Source organism: Octopus sinensis, unplaced genomic scaffold, assembly GCF_006345805.1.
Source record: "Octopus sinensis unplaced genomic scaffold, ASM634580v1 Contig12743, whole genome shotgun sequence".
In the NCBI taxonomy this organism is placed as follows: Eukaryota; Metazoa; Mollusca; class Cephalopoda; order Octopoda; family Octopodidae; genus Octopus; species Octopus sinensis.
Window position 1 is genome coordinate 59722 of NW_021832719.1, and position 21787 is coordinate 81508.

General features: G+C 40.6%; 1 protein-coding gene across 1 annotated transcript; it reads left to right on the top strand.

Moving 5' to 3' along the window:
* The first annotated feature begins 1287 nt into the window (after positions 1-1287).
* Positions 1288-20717, top strand: LOC115229466. Its single transcript, XM_029799810.2, has 4 exons — positions 1288-1766; positions 4182-4310; positions 9777-9861; positions 20318-20717. Exons 1-4 carry the CDS (start codon positions 1408-1410, stop codon positions 20558-20560), a joined length of 816 nt encoding a protein of 271 aa, XP_029655670.1. The 5' UTR covers positions 1288-1407; the 3' UTR covers positions 20561-20717.
* The last annotated feature ends 1070 nt before the right edge of the window (positions 20718-21787 follow it).

A 21787-nucleotide genomic window follows, 5' to 3' on the forward strand; every position in this document is an offset into this window, starting at 1 on the left:
CCTCTGGTTCTGTAGTACAAATGTCTTGTTTTCATAAGTTTTGAATTAAAATCTTCCACCAAATCTTAGTCACAATTAATGTTCTTAACACTAGCTCAATGATAACTAAGTTATTTTACTAAATTCTTTGTTATATTTAAAATAATTGGAAGAATGACAGAGCATCTCAAACTAAATACAGTAACGAAAGGGTTAAAAGCATTTGGCTTGCTATTTCTAGCAGGTGAAACTTGGATGATTCATACCATCTTGGTTGGCGTTTGTCCGATGGTTTCGATTCCTGGACCGGACGACGCGTTGTGTTCTTGAGCAAAACACTTCATTTCACGTTGCTCCAGTCCACTTGGTTGGCAAAAATGAGTAACGCTGCGATAGACTGGCGTCCCGTCCAGCTGGGGAACACATATGCCATGAACAAGGCTAGGCTTTAAAAGGGCGCATTTATTATTTATTTTATATATATATGTATGTCATGAAGTATATTTGCCACCTAAATGTGGCTGACCCATATGGGATGATGCTAATGTAGTTTATATCTTGCTTAGAGATTTATTATTGCTTATATATATGTGTGTGTAAATGCATATATTGTAAGTTTGTTTACACACACACACACACACATACATACACACATATACATATGTATTCACACACCGCATTGTTTCAAGCGGCTCCATTTAATTGAACAACGCAATCATTGCATCAATTTAAATTCAGTGCCATCATCAGCTGCACAAGTGAATAAATGGAATTTTAACAAGTAGGACACATGAATATAATTTTTCTTAAATAGAGTAAGAAGATGGAAGAAATTCATGTTGTCATTATTGTACCTAGGAATAGACTATATATATATACATGCATCTAATGTTGTTTTGTAGGTACTCACATTCGGTCAAGATTCATCATATTAACAAAATACCAAATACAGAAGAGGCAGCAGCTCTGCGATATCAATTGTGATATTAACTGCAACGTTAACCTGTGATAGATGTTCGTTATTTATTCATTATGCCTGAATAATTAATTACCATGATACCATATATCCATTTAATTGAACAACACAATCATTACATCAATTTAAATTCAGTGCCATCATCAGCTGCACAAATGAATAAATGGAATTTTAACAAGTAGGACACATGAATATAATTTTTCTTAAATGGAGTAAGAAAATGGAAGAAATTCCTGTTGTCATTATTGTATCTAGGAATAGACTATATATATATATACATGCATCTAATGTTGTTTTGTAGGTACTCACATTCGGTCAAGATTCATCATATTAACAAAATACCAAATACAGAAGAGGCAGCAGCTCTGCGATATCAATCGTGATATTAACTGCAACATTAACCTGTCATAGATGTTCGTTATTTATTCGTTGTGCCTGAACAATTAATTACCATGATACCATATATCCAGAGCAGACCCAGTCGAAGAATTTACAACCGCGGTTTGGAGGCTGCCCGTATTGTCCTAGTGGTGTTAGAACTTTCCGTGTCGGTGATCAGTTCTGTCACAATTATGACATTTGGATATTTGCTTAAGCATTTTCGGTGGCGTTGTCCCTTCTTCAGTCGGATGGTCGTCGAAATAGTTCCGACCGCTGTAAGCAACGAAACCATATTGATCGAGGGTCACACAGAATGGGGGAAGAAAGAAGAGTGCTGGTTCACTTTGACCGTTAGCATTATCATCACACTGTCCGGTTTCATATGGGCCTGGCTGCATTTGCACTTCAAACGAAGGGTCCATCAAGAAGGGTAAGAATATGATTTCGGTTGTTGAATTCACGCTTCATGGTTGATTTATTTCACATAGGATTTCGTCCTCATTGTCATCGCCATTGTCATCATCATCATCATCATCATCAATTTCACTGTCACTATTACTGTGATCATGAATGTCATGCTGTCGTTGTCGTCATCATCATCATTGTCATCATCTTTGTCGTCGTCGTCGTCATCTTCATCATTGTCATCATCAACATCATCATCACCACCATCATCATCATCATCACTTTCATCATCATCATCATCATCACCTTCATCATCATCATCATCATCATCATCACCTTCATCATCATCATCACCATCACCATCATCATCGTCATCATCATCATCAAATTCATCATCATCACCATCATCATCGTCACCATCACCATCATCATCATCATCATCAATTTCATCATCTTCATCACCATCATGATCATCATCATCCTCACCTTTATCATTATCATCATCATCATCACCATCATCATCACCATCATCATCATCATCACCATCATCATCACCTCCATCATCATCATCACCTCCATCATCATCATCACCTTCATCATCACCATCATCACCATCATCATCATCATCACCATCACCATCATCATCACCTCCATCATCATCATCACCTTCATCATCATCATCATCACCATCATCATCATCATCATCACCATCATCATCATCATCATCATCACCTTCATCATCATCATCATCTTCACCAACTTCACCGTCACTATTACTGTGATCATGATTATCATGCTGTCGTTGTCATCATCATCGTCATCATCACCATCATCTTCGTCGTCATCATCATCATTGTCATCATCACCAACATCATCACCATTACCACTTGGTCTTGCTTCTGCTGGTTTGTTTGTTTGTTGAGCGAAGCGGTCTTCATCCCAGAGCTAGTGGGAGAAGTCCGAAACGTGGTCCTTTGCTATTCGTAAGACCCGCAGAAGAGGAAGCAGGTCAACCTTCGACACCGAGAGCGTCGACGGATGGATGAATGCACATCCAGGCTCAGTGGTTGCGGAGGAAGTCGAGGACAAGAAACAGGAAGAAAGAGTGAGAAAAAGTTGGGGCAAAAGAGTACAACAGGGGTCGCCACCACCCCCTACCAGAGCCTCGTGGAGCTTTAGGTGTTTTTCGCTCAATAAACACACACAACACCCGGTCTGGGAATCGAAACCGCGATCCTCCGACCACGAGTCCGCTGCCCTAACCACTGGGCCATTGCGCCTCCACTTGCTTCCGCTGGTTCTCTGGCCTACAAACACTTGGTCACCCCCTCCATAATATAACTTCATTAACCCTTTAGCATTCAAATTACTATGTCAAATGTAAAGCTTATTTTATTAATTAACATTGTTTTGAGTTAATCATGGATTACCTCATAGCTTTGAGATTTCAAAGATGTGATTGTCTATTTTTAGAAGTACATTGTAGGGTAGGTGTGAGAGACCAGATATGGCTGGTCTGAGCATAAAACTGGTAGACTATTTGGGCCAGATTTGGTCAGCTTAAATGCGAAGGCATCTTTTTGGTATAATTTAAAATATTAAAACACACATCTTAGATGTCATGGTTTACCGTAATTATTACATTTCTTTATCTCTAACTAGCAGTATCGCCCGGCGTTGCTCAGGTTTGTAAGGGAAATAACTATATAAGCATTTTTAGAGAGTTACTTCCCTTATATAAACCGAGCAAAAAATGCATTAAAAATGCGAAAAAGTGATGGTAGATTTATTTTTAAATCGTAGACTCATCGTTGACGCGCGCTAATACCCAGAAGGGCTCAATATGAATCACGACTATATGATACCCGCTTTTGGTTAAACTGCACCGCAAAATCTGGGAGTAGTTAGGAATCTAAATCGGAGGAGACAGACTCTCACACACACAACTTCAGTTTTATATATAAACTAGCAGTATCGCCCGGCGTTGTTTGGGTTTGTAAGGGAAATAACTATATAAGCATTTTTAGAGATGTAAAGTATAATAGCCATCTCAATATGGCTAACCACAAAGGGGGGGGGTGTTACTGTAGCTTTTTACGTTCTGAGATTTAATAATACAGTTTTAGAGAGTTACTTCCCTTATATAAACCGAGCAAAAAATGCATTAAAAATGCGATAAAGTGATGGTAGATTTTTTTTTAAATCGTAGACTCATCGTAGACGCGCGCTAATACCCAGAAGGGCTCAATATGAATCACGACTATAAGATACCCGCTTTTGGTTAAACTGCACCGCAAAATGTGGGAGTAGTTAGGAATCTAAACCGGAGACAGACTCTCACACACACAACTTCGGTTTTATATGTAAAGATTTGTGGAATCAAAATCTCCAAATAATTCCATCTGTTTGTGAACATGTGTATTTGTTCTTTCTTTTGCAGGGTTTCACATTCCTACGTGTTCATAAGCATCATATGCGAATTCATTTTGTTTTTCTTCTCCCTCGTATCAAGTATTAAAATCACCACTGGTGAACGAGTCTGGTGTGAAAATCTAGTGAAGCATATTCCGTAAGTATGTTTCCATTCTTCAAGAGTTCCAGTAATTGGTAAATGAATTTTAAAATTTTACAGAATGTTTTATAGAAGCGAAAAAAGTTGAGGAATTGGAAAATTATAGATAAAATTCCAGTACAACTTGCTGACTTTTATTACCACTTATAAATAACCATTCCAGTTTTGGAGTCTTTCCTTGCTAGCTTGAATGGTTAGAGATAACAGCTGAATTTTCCTCAAATCATATCTGCTTACTCATATATATATAGGGAGAGTTTACGAAAAAAACAAAAGACGAAGACAAGTGGTGTACAAAACAAACAGATGTATTAGTATAATGCTCAGGAATAGAAAAAGTCTTTTACGTTTCGAGCCTATGCTCTTCTACAGAAAGGGACACAGAAAAAACAAGGAGAGAAAAAAATGTGTGTAGTGGGTAATATATATATATATATATATATAAGCATAATTAAGGGATTAGCAAAAAGTTGCTTCACCACATACCGAAAATTTAGAAATAGCAGTCAAAACTGCTAATTCTTCTACTACAATATATCTCCACAGACAGCAATACTCGTAACTCACATAGGCAAAATATATATATATATATATATATATATATATATGAGCAGGTGGCACGTAAAAAGCACCCACTACACTCACGGAGTGGTTGGCGTTAGGAAGGGCATCCAGCTGTAGAAACACTGCTAGATAAGATGAGCCTGGTGCAGCCTTCTGGCTTCCCAGATCCCCGGTCGAACCGTCCAACCCATGCTAGCATGGAGAACGGACGTTGAACGATGATGATGATGATGTTGATGATATATATATATATATGCGCAGGAGTGGCTGTGTGGTAAGTAGCTTGCTAACCAACCACATGGTTCCGGGTTCAAACGAAATGCGGCCACGCATTTCGCCCGACGTGCTAACGTTTCTGCCAGCTCGATACATATATACGTACATACCCAGGAGTGGCTGTGTGGTAAGTAGCTTGTTTACCAACAACATGGTTCCGGGTTCAGTCCCACTGCGTGGCATCTTGGGCAAGTGTCTTCTGCTATAGCCCTGGGCCGACCAATGCCTTGTGAGTGGATTTGGTAGGCGGAAACTGAAAGAAGCCTGTCGTATATATGTATATATATGTGTGTGTCTGTGTTTGTCCCCAAAACATCGCTTGACAACCGATGCTGGTGTGTTTACGTCCCCGTCACTTAGCGGTTCGGCAAAAGAGACCGATAGAATAAGTACTGGGCTTACAAAGAATAAGTCCCGGGATCGATTTGCTCGACTAAAGGCGGTGCTCCAGCATGGCCGCAGTCAAATGACTGAAACAAGTAAAAGAGTAATTGGAAAATTATAGATAAAATTCCAGTACAACTTGCTGACTTTTATTACCACTTATAAATAACCATTTCAGTTATAGAGTCTTTCCTTGCTAGCTTGAATGGTTAGAGATAACAGCTGAATTTTCCTCAAATCATATCTTCTTACTTATATATATATATATAGGGAGAGTTTACGCAAAAAGCAAAAGACGAAGGCAGGTGGTGTACAAAACAAGCAGATGTATTAGTATAATGCTCAGGAATAGCAAAAGTCTTTTACGTTTCGAGCCTATGCTCTTCTACAGAAAGGGACACAGAAAACACAAGGAGAGAAAAAAATGTGTGTAGTGGGTAATATATATATATATATATATATATATATAAACATAATTAAGGGTCAAGCAACAAGTTGCTTCACCACATACCGAAAATTTAGAAATAACAGTCAAAACTGCTAATTCTTCTACTACAGTATATCTCCACAGACAGCAATACTCGTAACTCACATAGGCAAAATATATATATATATACATAGATATATATATACATATATATATATATATATATATATATATATATATATGCGCAGGAGTGGCTGTGTGGTAAGTAGCTTGCTAACCAACCACATGGTTCCGGGTTCAGTCCCACTGTGTGGCACCTTGGGCAAGTGTCTTCTACTATAGCCTTGGGCCGACCAAAGCCTTGTGAGTGGATTTGGTAGACGGAAACTGAAAGAAGCCTGTCGTATATATGTATATATATATATATGTCTGTGTTTGTCCCCCTAGCATTGCTTGACAACCGATGCTGGTGTGTTTACGTCTCCGTCACTTAACGGTTCGGCAAAAGTGACCAATAGAATAAGTCCCGGGGTCGATTTGCTCGACTAAAAGGCGGTGCTCCAGCATGGCCGCAGTCAAATGACTGAAATAAGTAAAAGAGAGAGAGTAATATATACATCAAATCAAATCAAAATCAAAATCGATCAACATCAATGGAAATTGTAGCTGTGATACCAGTGCCGGTGGCACGTAAGAGAACCATCCGAACATGGCCGTTGCCAGCGCCACCCCGACTGGCCTCCGTGCGAGTGGCCCCTAAAAAGCACCATCCGATCATGGCTGTTGCCAGCCTCGCCTGACCTTCCTGCCGGTGGCACATAAAAAGCAGCATCCGATCATGGCCGTTTGCCAGCCTCCCCTGGCACCTGTGCAGGTGGCACGTAAAAAGCACCCACTACACTCTCTGAGTGGTTGGCATTGGGAAGGGCATCCAGCTGTAGAAACTCTGCCAGATCAAGATTGGAGCCTGGTGCAGCCACATGGTTCACCGGCCCTCAGTCAAAATCGTCCAACTCATGCTAGCATGAAAAGCGGATGCTAAACGATGATGATGAGGATGATGATATATATTCTGTTGTGTCTGGGGAGAGTCATTTTCTTTTAGTGCCTTATAATGTAACACACTCAATAGTAAAATTTTCTCTTATTTCTTTATTATTTTTCTAAAATTTTCCTTGCGTCTTGCAACCTTTTCAAGACTATTGAAAAGGTTGCAAGATGCAATGAAAATTTTTTGAAAAATATTTTTTAAAATAATGAAAAAGAAATAAGTGGAAATTTTACCGGTGAATGTGTTAAATTATAAGGCACTAAAAGAGAATGACTCTCCCCAGACACAACAGAATATGCTTCAACACACAAACTCACATAAAGAATCTTGCAAACCAAATCCAAAAACAATATATATATATATATATATATATATAGTGTAATAAATAAAATATATGCATACATACAAACATATATGTACGTACCTACATCTACATGTATATATACATGCATATATAAATATATATACGTGTGTACAGGACACCACAAATAGACGTAGAACTCAACGAGAAACGAAAACGGAAAAACCATTTTTTTACAACAGGACATACTACACAAGGAAAAATCCCCTTCATCATATATATATATATATATATATATATATATATATATATATATATATATATATATATATATATATATATATATACATATATATACATATCACTGTGACCAACCAGGCTATCAGATGTTGCTACACATCGCTGGTCACAATGTGCTAAGCATTGTTTTAGCCTTCAAAGCGAGCAGGCCACACACACACACACACACACTCACATATATATATATATATATATAGAGAGAGAGAGAGAGAGAGAAAGAAAGGAGAGAGTGTGTTTGTGTATGTGTGTGTGAAAGTGTGTATGTGAGAGTGTGCATATGAAAGGGTGTGTGTGTGAAACAATAATAGCACCGAAGTAGGAGATAAAAGAACAACACGCCTTCTGTCGACAGGTGCCACTCCAATTTGTGTGATTGGTGACCACCACCACTGACCGTGGGCCTACCATACTTCTCACAGCAATAAACCTATTTCTTTATTAGCCACAAGGGGCTAAACATAGAGGGAACAAACAAGGACAGACATAGGTATTAAGTCGATTATATCGACCCCAGTGCGTAACTGGTACTTAATTCATCGACCCTGAAAGGATGAAAGGCAAAGTCGACCTCGGCAGAATTTGAACTCAGAACGTAAACGGCAGACGAAATACCGCTAAGCGTTTCGCCCGGCGTGCTAACGTTTCTGCCAGCTCACCGCCTTATCACAGCAATAAACCATGATGTCACTCATTATTATTATAATTATTATTATATTATTATTATTATATTATTATTATTATTATTATTGATGACATCACCATCGTGTGAGTCAGGAAGACTTAAGACAGAAGCAGGGGGGGGTGAGCGAGTGGGGGAGGGGCACTACAACAACAGCCCAGAGTGTTAATGCGAACGGAGAATAAGACACAGACTAATCTCTTAATTAAAACAAAACCCCAATCAATAGAACGAAAATAATTATCTTGGCCCAGATAAATTGGAGGAAATCTGCCAAAAATAAAAAGTCGGTATTCTCTTTTTCTCTTCTTACTTGTTTCAGTCATTTGACTGCGGCCATGCTGGAGCACCGCCTTTTTAGTCGAGCAAATCGACCCCCAGGACTTATTCTCTTTGTAAGCCAAGTACTTATTCGATCGGTCTCTTTTGCCGAATCTCTAAGTGACGGGGACATAAATACACCAGCATCGGTTGTCAAGCAATGCTAGGGGGACAAACACAGACACACAAACACACACATACATACATATATATATATATGACAGGCTTCTTTCAGTTTCCTTCTACCAAATCCACTCACAAGGCATTGGTCGGCCCGGGGCTATAGCAGAAGACACTTGCCCAAGATGCCATGCAGTGGGACTGAACCCGGAACCATGTGGTTGGTTAGCAAGCTACTTACCACACAGCCACTCCTGTGCCTATATATATATATTTTTTATAATTATGAGTATAATTATAATTAGGGTTCAGCAAAAAAATTTGCTTTGCCACATACCAAACTTTAGAAATAGCAGCCAAAGATCTTAGCTATTTCTTCTAATATAAGAAGAAACTCCCAGACAAACGTATACTCAAAACAATTCATGTATGCCTACGAGTTTCTTCTTATAGTAGAAGAAATAGCTAAGTTCTTTGGCTGCTATTTCTAAAGTTCAGTATGTGGCGAAGCAAATTTTTTGCTGAACCCTAATTAAAATTATACTCATAATTATAAAAAATAATGTTTAAGTTTACCGAAAATGGTCCTTTTAACATGCCGAATACTACTTGGTGGAATTATTAATTACTAATTAATTAATTAATTAATTTTACTCTTTATTATTATTGGTATATAAACCTCGCTAAGATAAATATTTCAATTAACCTGAAGATTGACTGTAACCATAACTCGAATTATTACGAATTGTACAGCCATGAAACAATCGTAGTGTTTTACTCTTTATCTTTTATTAAACTTTTAATACTTTTGATATATATTTAAAATAATATAAATTAATTAATTTTATATATTGGCTTATGTTTTTCATTGTTTGATTTGCCTAATAGTGGTTTTTTTCTCTAATTTAATATAATATAATATAATATATTTTACTATAAAATTGGATTTAATCCTAAATCTGATTTTTCCCTGTAAGTTTGGATTTATTCCCTAATATTTTATTATATATATATTATTTCTTTTTCTTTTCTTTTCTTAGTTACACTTGCCATGAAGTCTTTCAATTGCGTTGGCGGTATTTCAAAGTCCAGAGAGATATATCTACTTATGTGAAAGTTACAAAGGTAGATATTTCTCTTAATATATATTGGTTTCAAATTTTGGCACAAGGCCAGCAATTTTGGGGAAGGGGTTAGGGTTGATCACATTGCCCCCAAAGTTCAACCAGTACTTATTTTATCGACTCCGAAAGGATGAAAGCCGAATCCAAACCCAGAACGTAAAGACAAGACAAAATACCTATTTCTTTACTACTCACAAGGGGCTACACTCAGAGGGGACAAACAAGGACAGACAAATGGATTAAGTTGATTACATTGACCCCAGTGCGTAACTGGTACTTATTTAATTGACCCCCGAAAGTGTTTATTACACTATTTTATTTTCATTTTTGTGACGGGGTTAAGTCGATTACATCGACCCCAGTGCGTAACTGGTACTTAATTTATCGACCCCATGCTCTTAACAACTATGCCATATGCCTGTGGACAATTATGGAGTGAATTTTAGGGGCTTATAAATCTAATATACATATTTACGATGGGCTTCTTTCAGTTTCCGTCTACCAAATCCACTCACAAGGCTTTGGTTGGCCTGAGACTATAGTAGAAGACACTTGCCCAAGGTGCCACGCAGTGGGACTGAACCCGGAACCATGTGGTTGGTTAGCAAGCTACTTACCATACAGCCACTCCTATGCCTATATATGTATATATATATATATGATGGGCTTCTTTCAGTTTCCGTCTACCAAATCCACTCACAAGGCTTTGGTTGGCCCGAGGCTATAGTAGAAGACACTTGCCCAAGGTGCAACACAGTGGGACTGAACCTGGAACCATGTGGTTGGTAAGCAAGCTACTTACCACTCAGCCATTTTCATCACCATGTATTGTGTGCTTCTTGCAGTGCATTGGTGACGCTACTATAAAAGTCTTCCTGATTAATTGCGAGTTCTACCATTGGTTGAAGCCTTAGTGTTACTTTTTCTAAGGGGGCGCAATGGCCCAGTGGTTAGGGCAGCGGACTCGCAGTCGTAGGATCGCGGTTTCGATTCCCAGACCGGGCGTTGTGAGTGTTTATTGAGTGAAAACACCTAAAGCTCCACGAGGCTCCGGCAGGGGATGGTGGTGATCCCTGCTGTACTCTTTCACCACAACTTTCTCTCACTCTTACTTCCTGTTTCTGTTGTACCTGTATTTCAAAGGGACCAGCCTTGTCACTCTCTGTGTCACGCTGAATATCTCCGAGAACTACGTTAAGGGTACACGTGTCTGTGGAGTGCTCAGCCACTTACACGTTAATTTCACGAGCAGACTGTTCCGTTGATCGGATCAACCGGAACCCTCGTCGTCGTAACCGACGGAGTGCTTCCACCACTTTTTCAAACTTTCTCATAGTGTTTCCTTGGCAGAGACATTGGGGAGGTTTGCCATTGACTACCCCCCATTGTTTGTTCGTTCCTTCTTGAGCCATGCCTGGCTTATAAGGGCTGGTTTCCCGGTTTCATTAGTGTGTAGGTTCCCCACTTGGACAGGACACTGATCCGTCGCAGGTGAGCTGCAAGATACAGGAGGAAAGAGTGAGAGAAAGTTGTGGCAAAAGAGTCAGCGGAGGTTTCGCCATTACCTTCTGCCGGATCTGCGTGGAGCTTAGGTGTTTCGCTCATAAACACACACATCGCCCGGTCTGAGATTGGAACCCATGATCCCTCGACCGTAAGTCTAGGCCATGTGCCTCCACTATATCATCATCATCATCGTTTTACGTCTGTTTTCCATGCTAGCATGGGTTGGACGATTCAACTGGGGTCTGGGAAGCCAGAAGGCTGCGCCAGGCTCAGTCTGATCTGGCAGTGTTTCTACCGCTGGATGCCCTTCCTAACGCCAACCACTCCGTGAGTGTAGTGGGTGCTTTTTACGTGCCACCTGCACAGGTGCCAGACAAGGCTGGCAAACGGCCACGATCGGATGGTGCTTTTTACATGCCTATATATATATATATATATATATATATATATATATATATATATATATATATATATATATACATATATATATATATATATATATATATATCTATATATATATATTATATATATATATATATATACATATATATATATTATATATATAATATATATATATTATATATTATATATATATATATAATATATATATATATAATATATATATATATATATATATATATATATATATATATATATATATATATATATATATCTCGAGCCATGCCTGGCTCATAAGGGCCGGTTTGCTTGGCGTATAGGTTCCGCACCTGGACGGGACGCCAGTCCGTCGCAGGTGAGCTGCAAGATGCAGGAGGAAAGAGTGAGAGAAAGTTGTGGCAAAAGAATCAGCGGAAATCTGCCATTACCTTCTGCCGGAGCCTCATGGAGCTTAGGTGTTTCGCTCATAAACACACACATCACCCAGTCTGAGATTTGAACCCGCGATCCCTCGACCGTAAGTCTAGGCCATGTGCCTCCACTATATATACATATATATATATATATCGAGCCATGCCTGGCTCATAAGGGCCAGTTTGCTTGGCGTATAGGTTCCCCACCTGAATGAGACGCCGGTCCGTCGCAGGTGAGCTGCAAGATGCAGGAGGAAAGAGTGAGAGAAAGTTGTGGCAAAGGAGTCAACAGAAGTTCACCATTACCTTCTGCCGGAGCCTCATGGAGCTTAGGTGTTTCACTCATAAACACACACATCGCCCGCTCTCAGATTCGAACCCTCGATCCCTCGACCGCAAGTCCACTGCTCTAACCACTGGGCCATGTGCCTCCACATAGCCCCAACTGGATGGCCGTTGGTCCACAAGCAGCTCATCATCTGCCGTTCAAGAATTTGGACCTGGAGATCTCCATTTCCAGCGACTTTGAGGGCCACCTCCCAGTGGTGTTGGGCATCATTGAAGAGCCCTCGTCTGTAACAATACGACCAACGATTTTTTTTTTTCCAAGGAGTGGCTGTGTGGTAAGTAGCTTGCTAACCAACCACATGGTTCCGGGTTCAGTCCCACTGCATGGCATCTTGGGCAAGTGTCTCCTGCTATAGCCCCGGGCCGACCAATACCTTGTGAGTGGATTTGGTAGACAGAAACTGAAAGAAGCCTGTCGTATATATATATGTGTATGTGTGTCTGTGTTTGTCCCCCTAGCATTGCTTGACAACCGATGCTGGTGTGTTTATGTCCCCGTCACGTAGCAGTTCGGCAAAAGAGACCGATAGAATAAGTACTGGGCTTACAAAAAGAATAAGTCCTCCCGGGGTCGAGTTGCTCGATTAAAGGCGGTGCTCCAGCATGGCCGCAGTCAAATGACTGAAACAAGTAAAAGAATAAAAGAGGGTTTGGTGTCTCCCGCCCCCTAAGCCCTAGACCATCACCTAATCACCCTTACCCTTCTTGTTGCTTAGCAACAACAACAACAACATCAGCTCACCTGCCCTTTTACAGGTTTTGTTTTCAGTCCTGTTCAGTGTCCAGGCCCCTTCCTCCCAAGAGTAACAAGCTACACAAGTGGTGGGAGTGGTGGGGCTTAATTGGTTTAGTCGCCCAACACTTGACCATGGAACAGGTAGTATTGACTGACATGCTGGTGGAAGCACTCCGTCGGATACGACGACGAGGGTTCCGGTTGATCCGAATCAACGGAACAGCCTGCTCGTGAAATTAACGTGTAAGTGGCTGAGCACTCCACAGACACGTGCACCCTTAACGTAGTTCTCGGGGATATTCAGCGTGACACAGAGAGTGACAAGGCCGGCCCCTTGAAATACAGGTACAACAGAAACAGGAAGTAAGAGTGAGAGAAAGTTGTGGTGAAAGAGTACAGCAGGGATCACCACCATCCCCTGCCGAAACTGACATGCTACCAGTAGAAGGTCTTATCAGCCTGTTTTAAGATCACTGGTCATACTTAAGTGGACACTTAAGTGTCCACTTGTCCTTAAACATTGCACTTGTGACAAGTATCTCAGATAAACTATTTTAAAGTGGCTTCTCAGAGAAGATGGCATTTTCAGGTCCCATCAACATAGAAAAATTACATTTAACCCTTTCGTTACCGTATTTATTTTGAGATACTCTGTGTTTCAATTACTTAAATTATAACAGAATTTAGTAAAATAACTTAGTTTTTATTAACCCTTTAGCATTTAAACTGGCCATATCCAGCCAAAAGTATTCTGCCTGTTTTATGTTCAAACTGGCCAGATCTGGTCTCTCACACCAGCCCTACAATGTCATTTTTAAAATTAACAGCTACCTCATCAAAATCTCATAGCACCAATATAATGCCTGATTAGTTCAAGGCAATGTGGATAAAAAGGGATTAATTTTGGTAGAATAATGCAAACACTAAAGGGTTAAGCTAGTGTTAGGAACATAAATTGTGACTAAGGTTTGGTGGAAGATTTTAATTCAAAACTTATGAAAACAAGACATTTATACTACAGAGCCAGAGGTGGTTTCAGCTGGGTTGGTATGAAAAGGGTTAAAATAATCATTTGTTAACCCTTTTGTTACCCTATTTCTGTTGAGATGCTCTGTGTTTCTTTCAATTAATTTTAAATATAACAAAGAATTTAGTAAAATACTTTCGTTATCATTAAGCTAGTGTTAGGAACATAAATTATGACTAAGGTTTAGTGAAAGATTTTAATTCAAAACTTATGAAAACAAGATAATTGTACTACAGAACCAGAGGCAGTTTCAGACAGGCTGGTATGAGAAGGTTTAAAATAACCATTTGTTAACCCCTTCGTTACTGTATTTATTTTGAGATGCTCTGTTTCTTTCAATTATTTTAAATATAACAAAGAATTTAGTAAAATAATTTAATTACCATTAAGCTAGTGTTAGGAACATAAATTGTGACTAAGGTTTGGTGGAAGATTTTAATTCAAAACTCTGTACTACAGAGCCAGAGGCAGTTTCAGAAGAGTTGGTATGAAAAGGGTTAAATTAATTTGTTAGCCCTTTTGTTACCATATTTCTGTTGAGATGCTTGGTGTTTCTTTCGATTCATTTGAAATATAACAAAGAATTTAGTAAAATACTTTCGTTATCATTAAGCTAGTGTTAGGAACATAAATTATGACTAAGGTTTAGTGAAAGATTTTAATTCAAAACTTATGAAAACAAGACATTTGTACTACAGGGCCAGAGGCGGTTTCTGCCGGATTGGTAACGAAAGGGTTAATTCAGACTACTTGTATCTTTTTCTGTTCCATGTAAAATGGAATTTTGAATTCTTTGTAACAGTTGTCAGCATATTTTGTTCCTTCTCGAGCCATGCCTGGCTCATAAGGGCCGGTTTCCCAGTTTCTTTGGCATATAGGTTCCCCACCTGGATGGGACGCCGGTCTGTCGCAGGTGAGCTGCAAGATGCAGGAAGAAAGAGTGGGAGAAAGTCGTGGTGAAAGAGTCAGCAGAAGTTTCGCCATTACCTTCTGCCGGAGCCGCCCGGTGCTTAGGTGTTTCGCTCATAAACACACACATTGTCCGGTCTGAGATTCGAACCCACGATCTCTCGACTGCGAGTCTGCTGTCCTAACCACTAGGCCATGTGCCTCCACATATATATATATGTTTGTTCCTTCTTGAGCCATCCCTGGCTCATAAGGGCCAGTTTCCTGGTCTCCTTGGCGTATAGGTTCCCCACTTTGACGGAACGCCGGTCCAATACAGGTGAGCTGCAAGATGCAGGAAGAAAAAGTGAGAGAAAGTTGTGGCGAAAGAGTCAGCAGAAGTTTTGCCATTACCTTCTGCCGGAGCTGCGTGGAGCTTAGGTGTTTCGCTCATAAACACACACATCGCCCGGTCTGAGATTCGAACCCGCGATCCCTCGACCGTGAGTCCGCTGCTCTAACCACTAGGCCATGTGCCTCCACGTCGGAAAATAATGGTTTGTGTGTGGTTCAGAAGTATGTTTCTAAGTCTTGTGTTAGTCTTGGTACCACTGTTTGGTACTTTGAGTAAATGCTTTCGGCTCTCTGCCCCAGCTGACCAATCTTGTCTAAGTGGGTTTGGTTAGACAGAAGAAAAGGAAAGAAGCCTCTGTATGTGTGTGTGTGTGTGTGTTGGTATGTATGTGTGTATTTGTGTTTTTCTGCCTTAGCATTGCTCTATAGTTGAGACGATGTGTATGTATGAGGCTGCAGCTGCTGCTGATGACTGTGGAAATGATGGTGACGGTGGTGGTGGTGGTGGTGGTGGTGGCGGCGGCAGTGGTGGTGCCGGTGGTGGTGGTGATGGATGATGCTGGTGGCGGTGGTGGTGGTGACGGTGGCAGTGTTGTTGGTGGTGGCAGGGAAGTTGCTAGTGATGACAATTAGAAGGAGAAAGAACTAGTCCGCATCTCCGTGTCTTCCTGAGAAAATAGTTTTTCCTAACTAAAAACAAGGACAGGAAGTACGATAAAAACCTAAAAATGAATGGAATTCTAGGTGTGGTTTGGAGTTTTTGTTTTTTTGCTATTTTATAGTACAAGACAACTTTGCACCAGAAGTTGGTCAGTCAAACAAGTCATTTGGCCTTTTTCTGTGATGACCCCATTCCCATTAAGCCATCATATCCACTGTGCTGTGTTCTCTCTAACTCCCACCCTCCTGACAACACTGCCATACATGGCTTGTCCAGCTCTAATAACCCACTCATCTACTTCTTATTTGTTTATTGCCCACAAGGGGCCACTCGGTGGAATTTAAACTCAGAACGTAACGGCAGACGAAATACCTATTTCTTTACTACCCACAAGGGGCTAAACACAGAGGGAACAAACAAGGACAGACAAAGGGATTAAGTCGATTACATCGACCCCAGTGCGTAACTGGTACTTTATTTAATCGACCCCGAAAGGATGAAAGGCGAAGTCGACCTTGGCGGAATTTGAACTCAGAACGTAGCGGCTGACGAAATACCTATTTCTTTACTACCCACAAGGGGCTAAACACAGAGGGAACAAACAAGGACAGACAAAGGGATTAAGTCGATTACATCGACCCCAGTGCGTAACTGGTACTTAATTTAATCGACTCCGAAAGGATGAAAGGCAAAGTCGACTTCGGCGGAATTTGAACTCAGAAAGTAGTCTGAATTAACCCTTTTGTTACTAACCCAGCTGAAACTGCCTCTGGCTCTGTAGTACAAATGTCTTGTTTTGATAAGTTTTGAATTAAAATCTTCCACCAAACCTTAGTCACAATATATGTTCCTAACACTAGCTTAATGATAACTATGCTATTTTACTAACTTCTATGTTATATTTAAAATTAATTGAAAGAAACACACAGCATCTCAAAATAAATACAGTAACGAAAGGGTTAAGAGATGAGGAATTATGTAAATTTTTTACATTATTTACATTTGATGGATATTTGTCCTCATCTTGTTTGTTGTTAACACAACATTTCGGCTGATATACCCTCCAGCCTTCATCAGGTGTCTTGGGGGAATTTCGAACCTGGGTTCTCATTCCTAAGGTATTTTTCTGTGTTAACATCATCATCATCATCATTATTATTATTATTATTATTATTATTCAGGTCACTGCCTGGTTATTGTTGTTGTTGTTACTACTACTACTACTACTACTACTACTACTACTACTACTACTACTACTGCATCTGCTGCTGCTGCTGCTACTACTACTACTATTACTACTACTATTCAGCTCACTGCCTGAATAATAATAACATCGAAAAATACCTTAGGAATGAGATCCCAGATTCGAAATTTCTCCCAAGACACCTGATGAAGGCTGGAGGGTATATCAGCCGAAATGTTGTGTTAACAACAAAGAAGATAAGGACAAATATCCGTCAAATGTAAATAATGTACAATGGTTTACTTTTGGCCAGATACTTCTCCTGCAGCTATCTCACTAGGGAGATGGTGTCTGTGGTATTCTTCTCAGGAATAAAACCAAATTGCATCTCATCCTGATCAATTGAGCTGTAACCCTATCTGAAACTTTCATTATTTGGCCCAGCATACATAGGGGTGGGTGCTGAAAAGTTCCTGGCTTTGGTGGAGACACTCCGTCGGTTACGACGACAAGGGTTCCGGTTGATCCGATCAACGGAACAGCCTGCTCGTGAAATTAACGTGCAAGTGGCTGAGCACTCCACAGACACGTGTACCCTTAATGTAGTTGTCAGGGATATTCAGCGTGACACAGTGTTACAAGGCTGGCCCTTTGAAATACAGGTACAACAGAAACAGGAAGTAAGAGTGAGAGAAAGTTGTGGTGAAAGAGTACAGCAGGATCACCACCATCCCCTGCCGGAGCCTCGTGGAGCTTTAGGTGTTTTCGCTCAATAAACACTCACAACGCCCGGTCTGGGAATCGAAACCGCGAGTCCACTGCCCTAACCACTAGGCCATTGCGCCTCCACAGGTGAAAGAGTACAGCAGGGTTCACCACCATCCCCTGCCGGAGCCTCGTGGATCTTTAGGTGTTTTCGCTCAATAAACACTCACAACGCCCGGTCTGGGAATCGAAACCGCGATCCTATGACCACGAGTCCGCTGCCCTAACCACTGGGCCATTGCGCTTCCACAGGTGAAAGAGTACAGCAGGGTTCACCACCATCCCCTGCCGGAGCCTCGTGGAGCTTTTAGGTGTTTTCGCTCAATAAACACTCACAACGCCCGGTCTGGGAATCGAAACCGCGATCCTATGACCACGAGTCCGCTGCCCTAACCACTGGGCCATTGCGCCTCCACTCCTGGCTTTAAGGGTATAATGAAAGGCCTAGTTGGAGGCCCAACCTTCTGAGTTCTTTTACAGGGCTTAGAAAAATTGAAGGACCACTGCAACAGGTGTGTGAACCTGAGAGGGGAATATGATGAATGAAATCATAATTAAATGATCCTTCTGTATTTTCTTTTAACCCAAAACCAGGGAATTTTCAGCGACCCCTCGTGTAATATGTGTGTGTGTTTTTATCATTCTTTTATTCGTTTCAGTCTTTTGACTGCGGCCATGCTGGAGCACCGCCTTTTAGTCAAGCAAATCGACCCCAGGACTTATTCTTTTGTAAGCCCAGTACTTACTCTATCGGTCTCTTTTGCCGAACCACTAAGTTACAGGGACGTAACCACACCAGCATCGGTTGTCAAGCAATGCTAGGATCGGTCTCTTTTGCTGAACCGCTAAGTGACGGGGACATAAACACACCAGCATCGGTTGTCAAGCAATGCTAGGATCGGTCTCTTTTGCCGAACCGTGAAGTGACGGGGACGTAAACACACCAGCATCGGTTTTCAAGCGATAGTGGGGGTGGGAGACAAACACAGACACACAAACATACACACACACACACACACACACACACACACACATATATATATACAACGGGCTTCTTTCAGTTTCCGTCTACGAAATCCACTCCCAAGGCTTTGGTCGCCCCGAGGCTATGGTAGAATACACTTGGCCAAGGTGCCACGCAGTGGGACTGAACCCGAAACCATGTGGTTGGTAAGCAAGCTACTTACCACACAGCCACTCCTCCTCCTCCTCATCATCATTATCATCATCATCATTAAATGTCTGTCTTCCATACCATCATGATGGCTCAAGAGGATCTGGAATGCATTAAGCTCCGATATTCTTGTTGGTTGGATTTCTATGACCGGATGCCCTTCCCAATGTGACCCCCTCTACAGAGTGTACTGTTAGCTCTGTTTGTAGAATCTGCACCTTGTGAGGTCAGCAGAAAACTTCTGATACAAGAACCCTGTCCCCTACGTATATAGAACGATTGTGTAGTATTACAAGAGGTGGCTTTGTACCAGGTTATGAGACGTTAGCGTGTGATGGAGAGACAGGAGCAAGGGCCTTGCTGTAGAGTAGACATATGATGATGATGATGACGACAAGAATGCTGACGATGATGATGATGACATGATTATGACGACAAGAATGCTGACGATGATGATGATGATGACATTATGATTATGATGACAAGAATGCTGACGATGATGATGATGATGACAACAAGAATGCTGACGACGATGATGATGATGATGACAAAGATGATGATGATGATAACGATAACAGTACGATGATGACGACAAGGATGCTGACAATGATGATGATGATGATGATGACAGTATGATGATGACGACAAGGATGCTGACAATGATGATGATGACAATAATGCTGACGACGACGATGATGATAATGATGACAAGGATGCTGACAATGATAATGATGATGATAATAATGCTGACGATAATGATGATGATGATGATGATGACGACAAGGATGCTGACAATGATAATGATGATGATGATGACAAGGATGCTGACAATGATGATGATGATGATGATAACAATATGAGGATGACAATAATGCTGACGATGATGGTGGTGGTGGTGAGATGACGATGATGATGATGATAGATAGATTAATAGAGAGAGTGAGACGATGCTTGTTTTCTATTTTTCTAATCCTGAAACCCCTTATTTCTTGTATCCTTTCAGGGATTCAGCTGGCTGACAACACTCACCCTGATAATCATACCCATATACGCCTTCTTCGCGTTCTACGGAAGCTCCATCTTGTATCTTTGTTGCAAAGATGACAGCGAAGAAGGTGACTACTCGTTGAAAATGGTGGCTTCCAAAATAGTTCAGCTGCCATATATGGCAATACGGAGATCAAGGGCAAAATCACTTGAAGTACATGGTTTCCGAAAATATTATGATTCCCAGATGTTTTATTAGAGGACAGTTTGGTTGTATCCCTTGAAGCATTAAAAAGCATTAAAAAGTTAGAGAGTTTTATAATAATCTCCCCTTGATGTCATAGAGAGTTCTTTGATAATCTCCCTAGAAACAAGGAACTCTGGAAAATCTTGAAGCATTAAAAATTTCTTTGAAACATTTGAGAGTTTTGCGTTTTATATCCCTTGAGATGTTAGAGAATCCTCTAATTTATCTCCCTTGAAATGTTAGAGAATTCTCTGATATATCCCTTGAAATGTTAGAGAATTCTCTGATTTATCCCTTGAAATATTAGAGAATTCTCTGATTTATCTCCCTTGAAATGTTAGAGAATTCTCTGATTTATCCCTTGAAATGTTAGAGAATTCTCTGATTTATCTCCCTTGAAATGTTAGAGAATTCTCTGATTTATCTCCCTTGAAATGTTAGAGAGTTCTCTGATTTATCCCTTGAAATGTTAGAGAATTCTCTGATTTATCTCCCTTGAAATGTTAGAGAATTCTCTGATTTATCCCTTGAAATGTTAGAGAGTTCTCTGATTTATCTCCCTTGAAATGTTAGAGAATTCTCTGATGTATCTCCCTTGAAATGTTAGAGAGTTCTCTGATTTATCCCTTGAAATGTTAGAGAATTCTCTGATTTATCTCCCTTGAAATGTTAGAGAATTCTCTGATGTATCTCCCTTGAAATGTTAGGGAATTCTCTGATTTATCTCCCTTGAAATAGTGTTGAATTGTCACTAGAATTAAACTTAAATAGTGACTACTTACTTGTACTTGTGGCGACATTCACCCTGGGCGAGTTGAGTCAGCTTCTTCTACCACTCTCGAGACATCTCGAACCATGGTAGTGGAAGAAGTTTTTTGTGGGAATTTGAATTTCACAAGCGGTCCCCAACAATCCCGCATGTGGAGACATCCTGTTTGCCGCAGACACAGGGACAGAACGACCAAGGAGCCGCCGGTTGCCGAAACAGACACCCCAAGGATTTTCACCAGAGCCCCGCCCCGTCTGTCACGTTGTGGCCCTAATACCACTTGATGTTAGACCAATCCGCTTTGGGTGGCCCTACCAGGAACTGAAGTTCCCGATGGCATAGCTACCCGTTGCCAGCGTCCCCACCATCAAAATGTCTACCTCTGTATTCACACTTTTACTGAAGAAATTAGATATATCAATATACATGACTTGACATTTCATTAACATTAACTGCTGTATATAAAATCA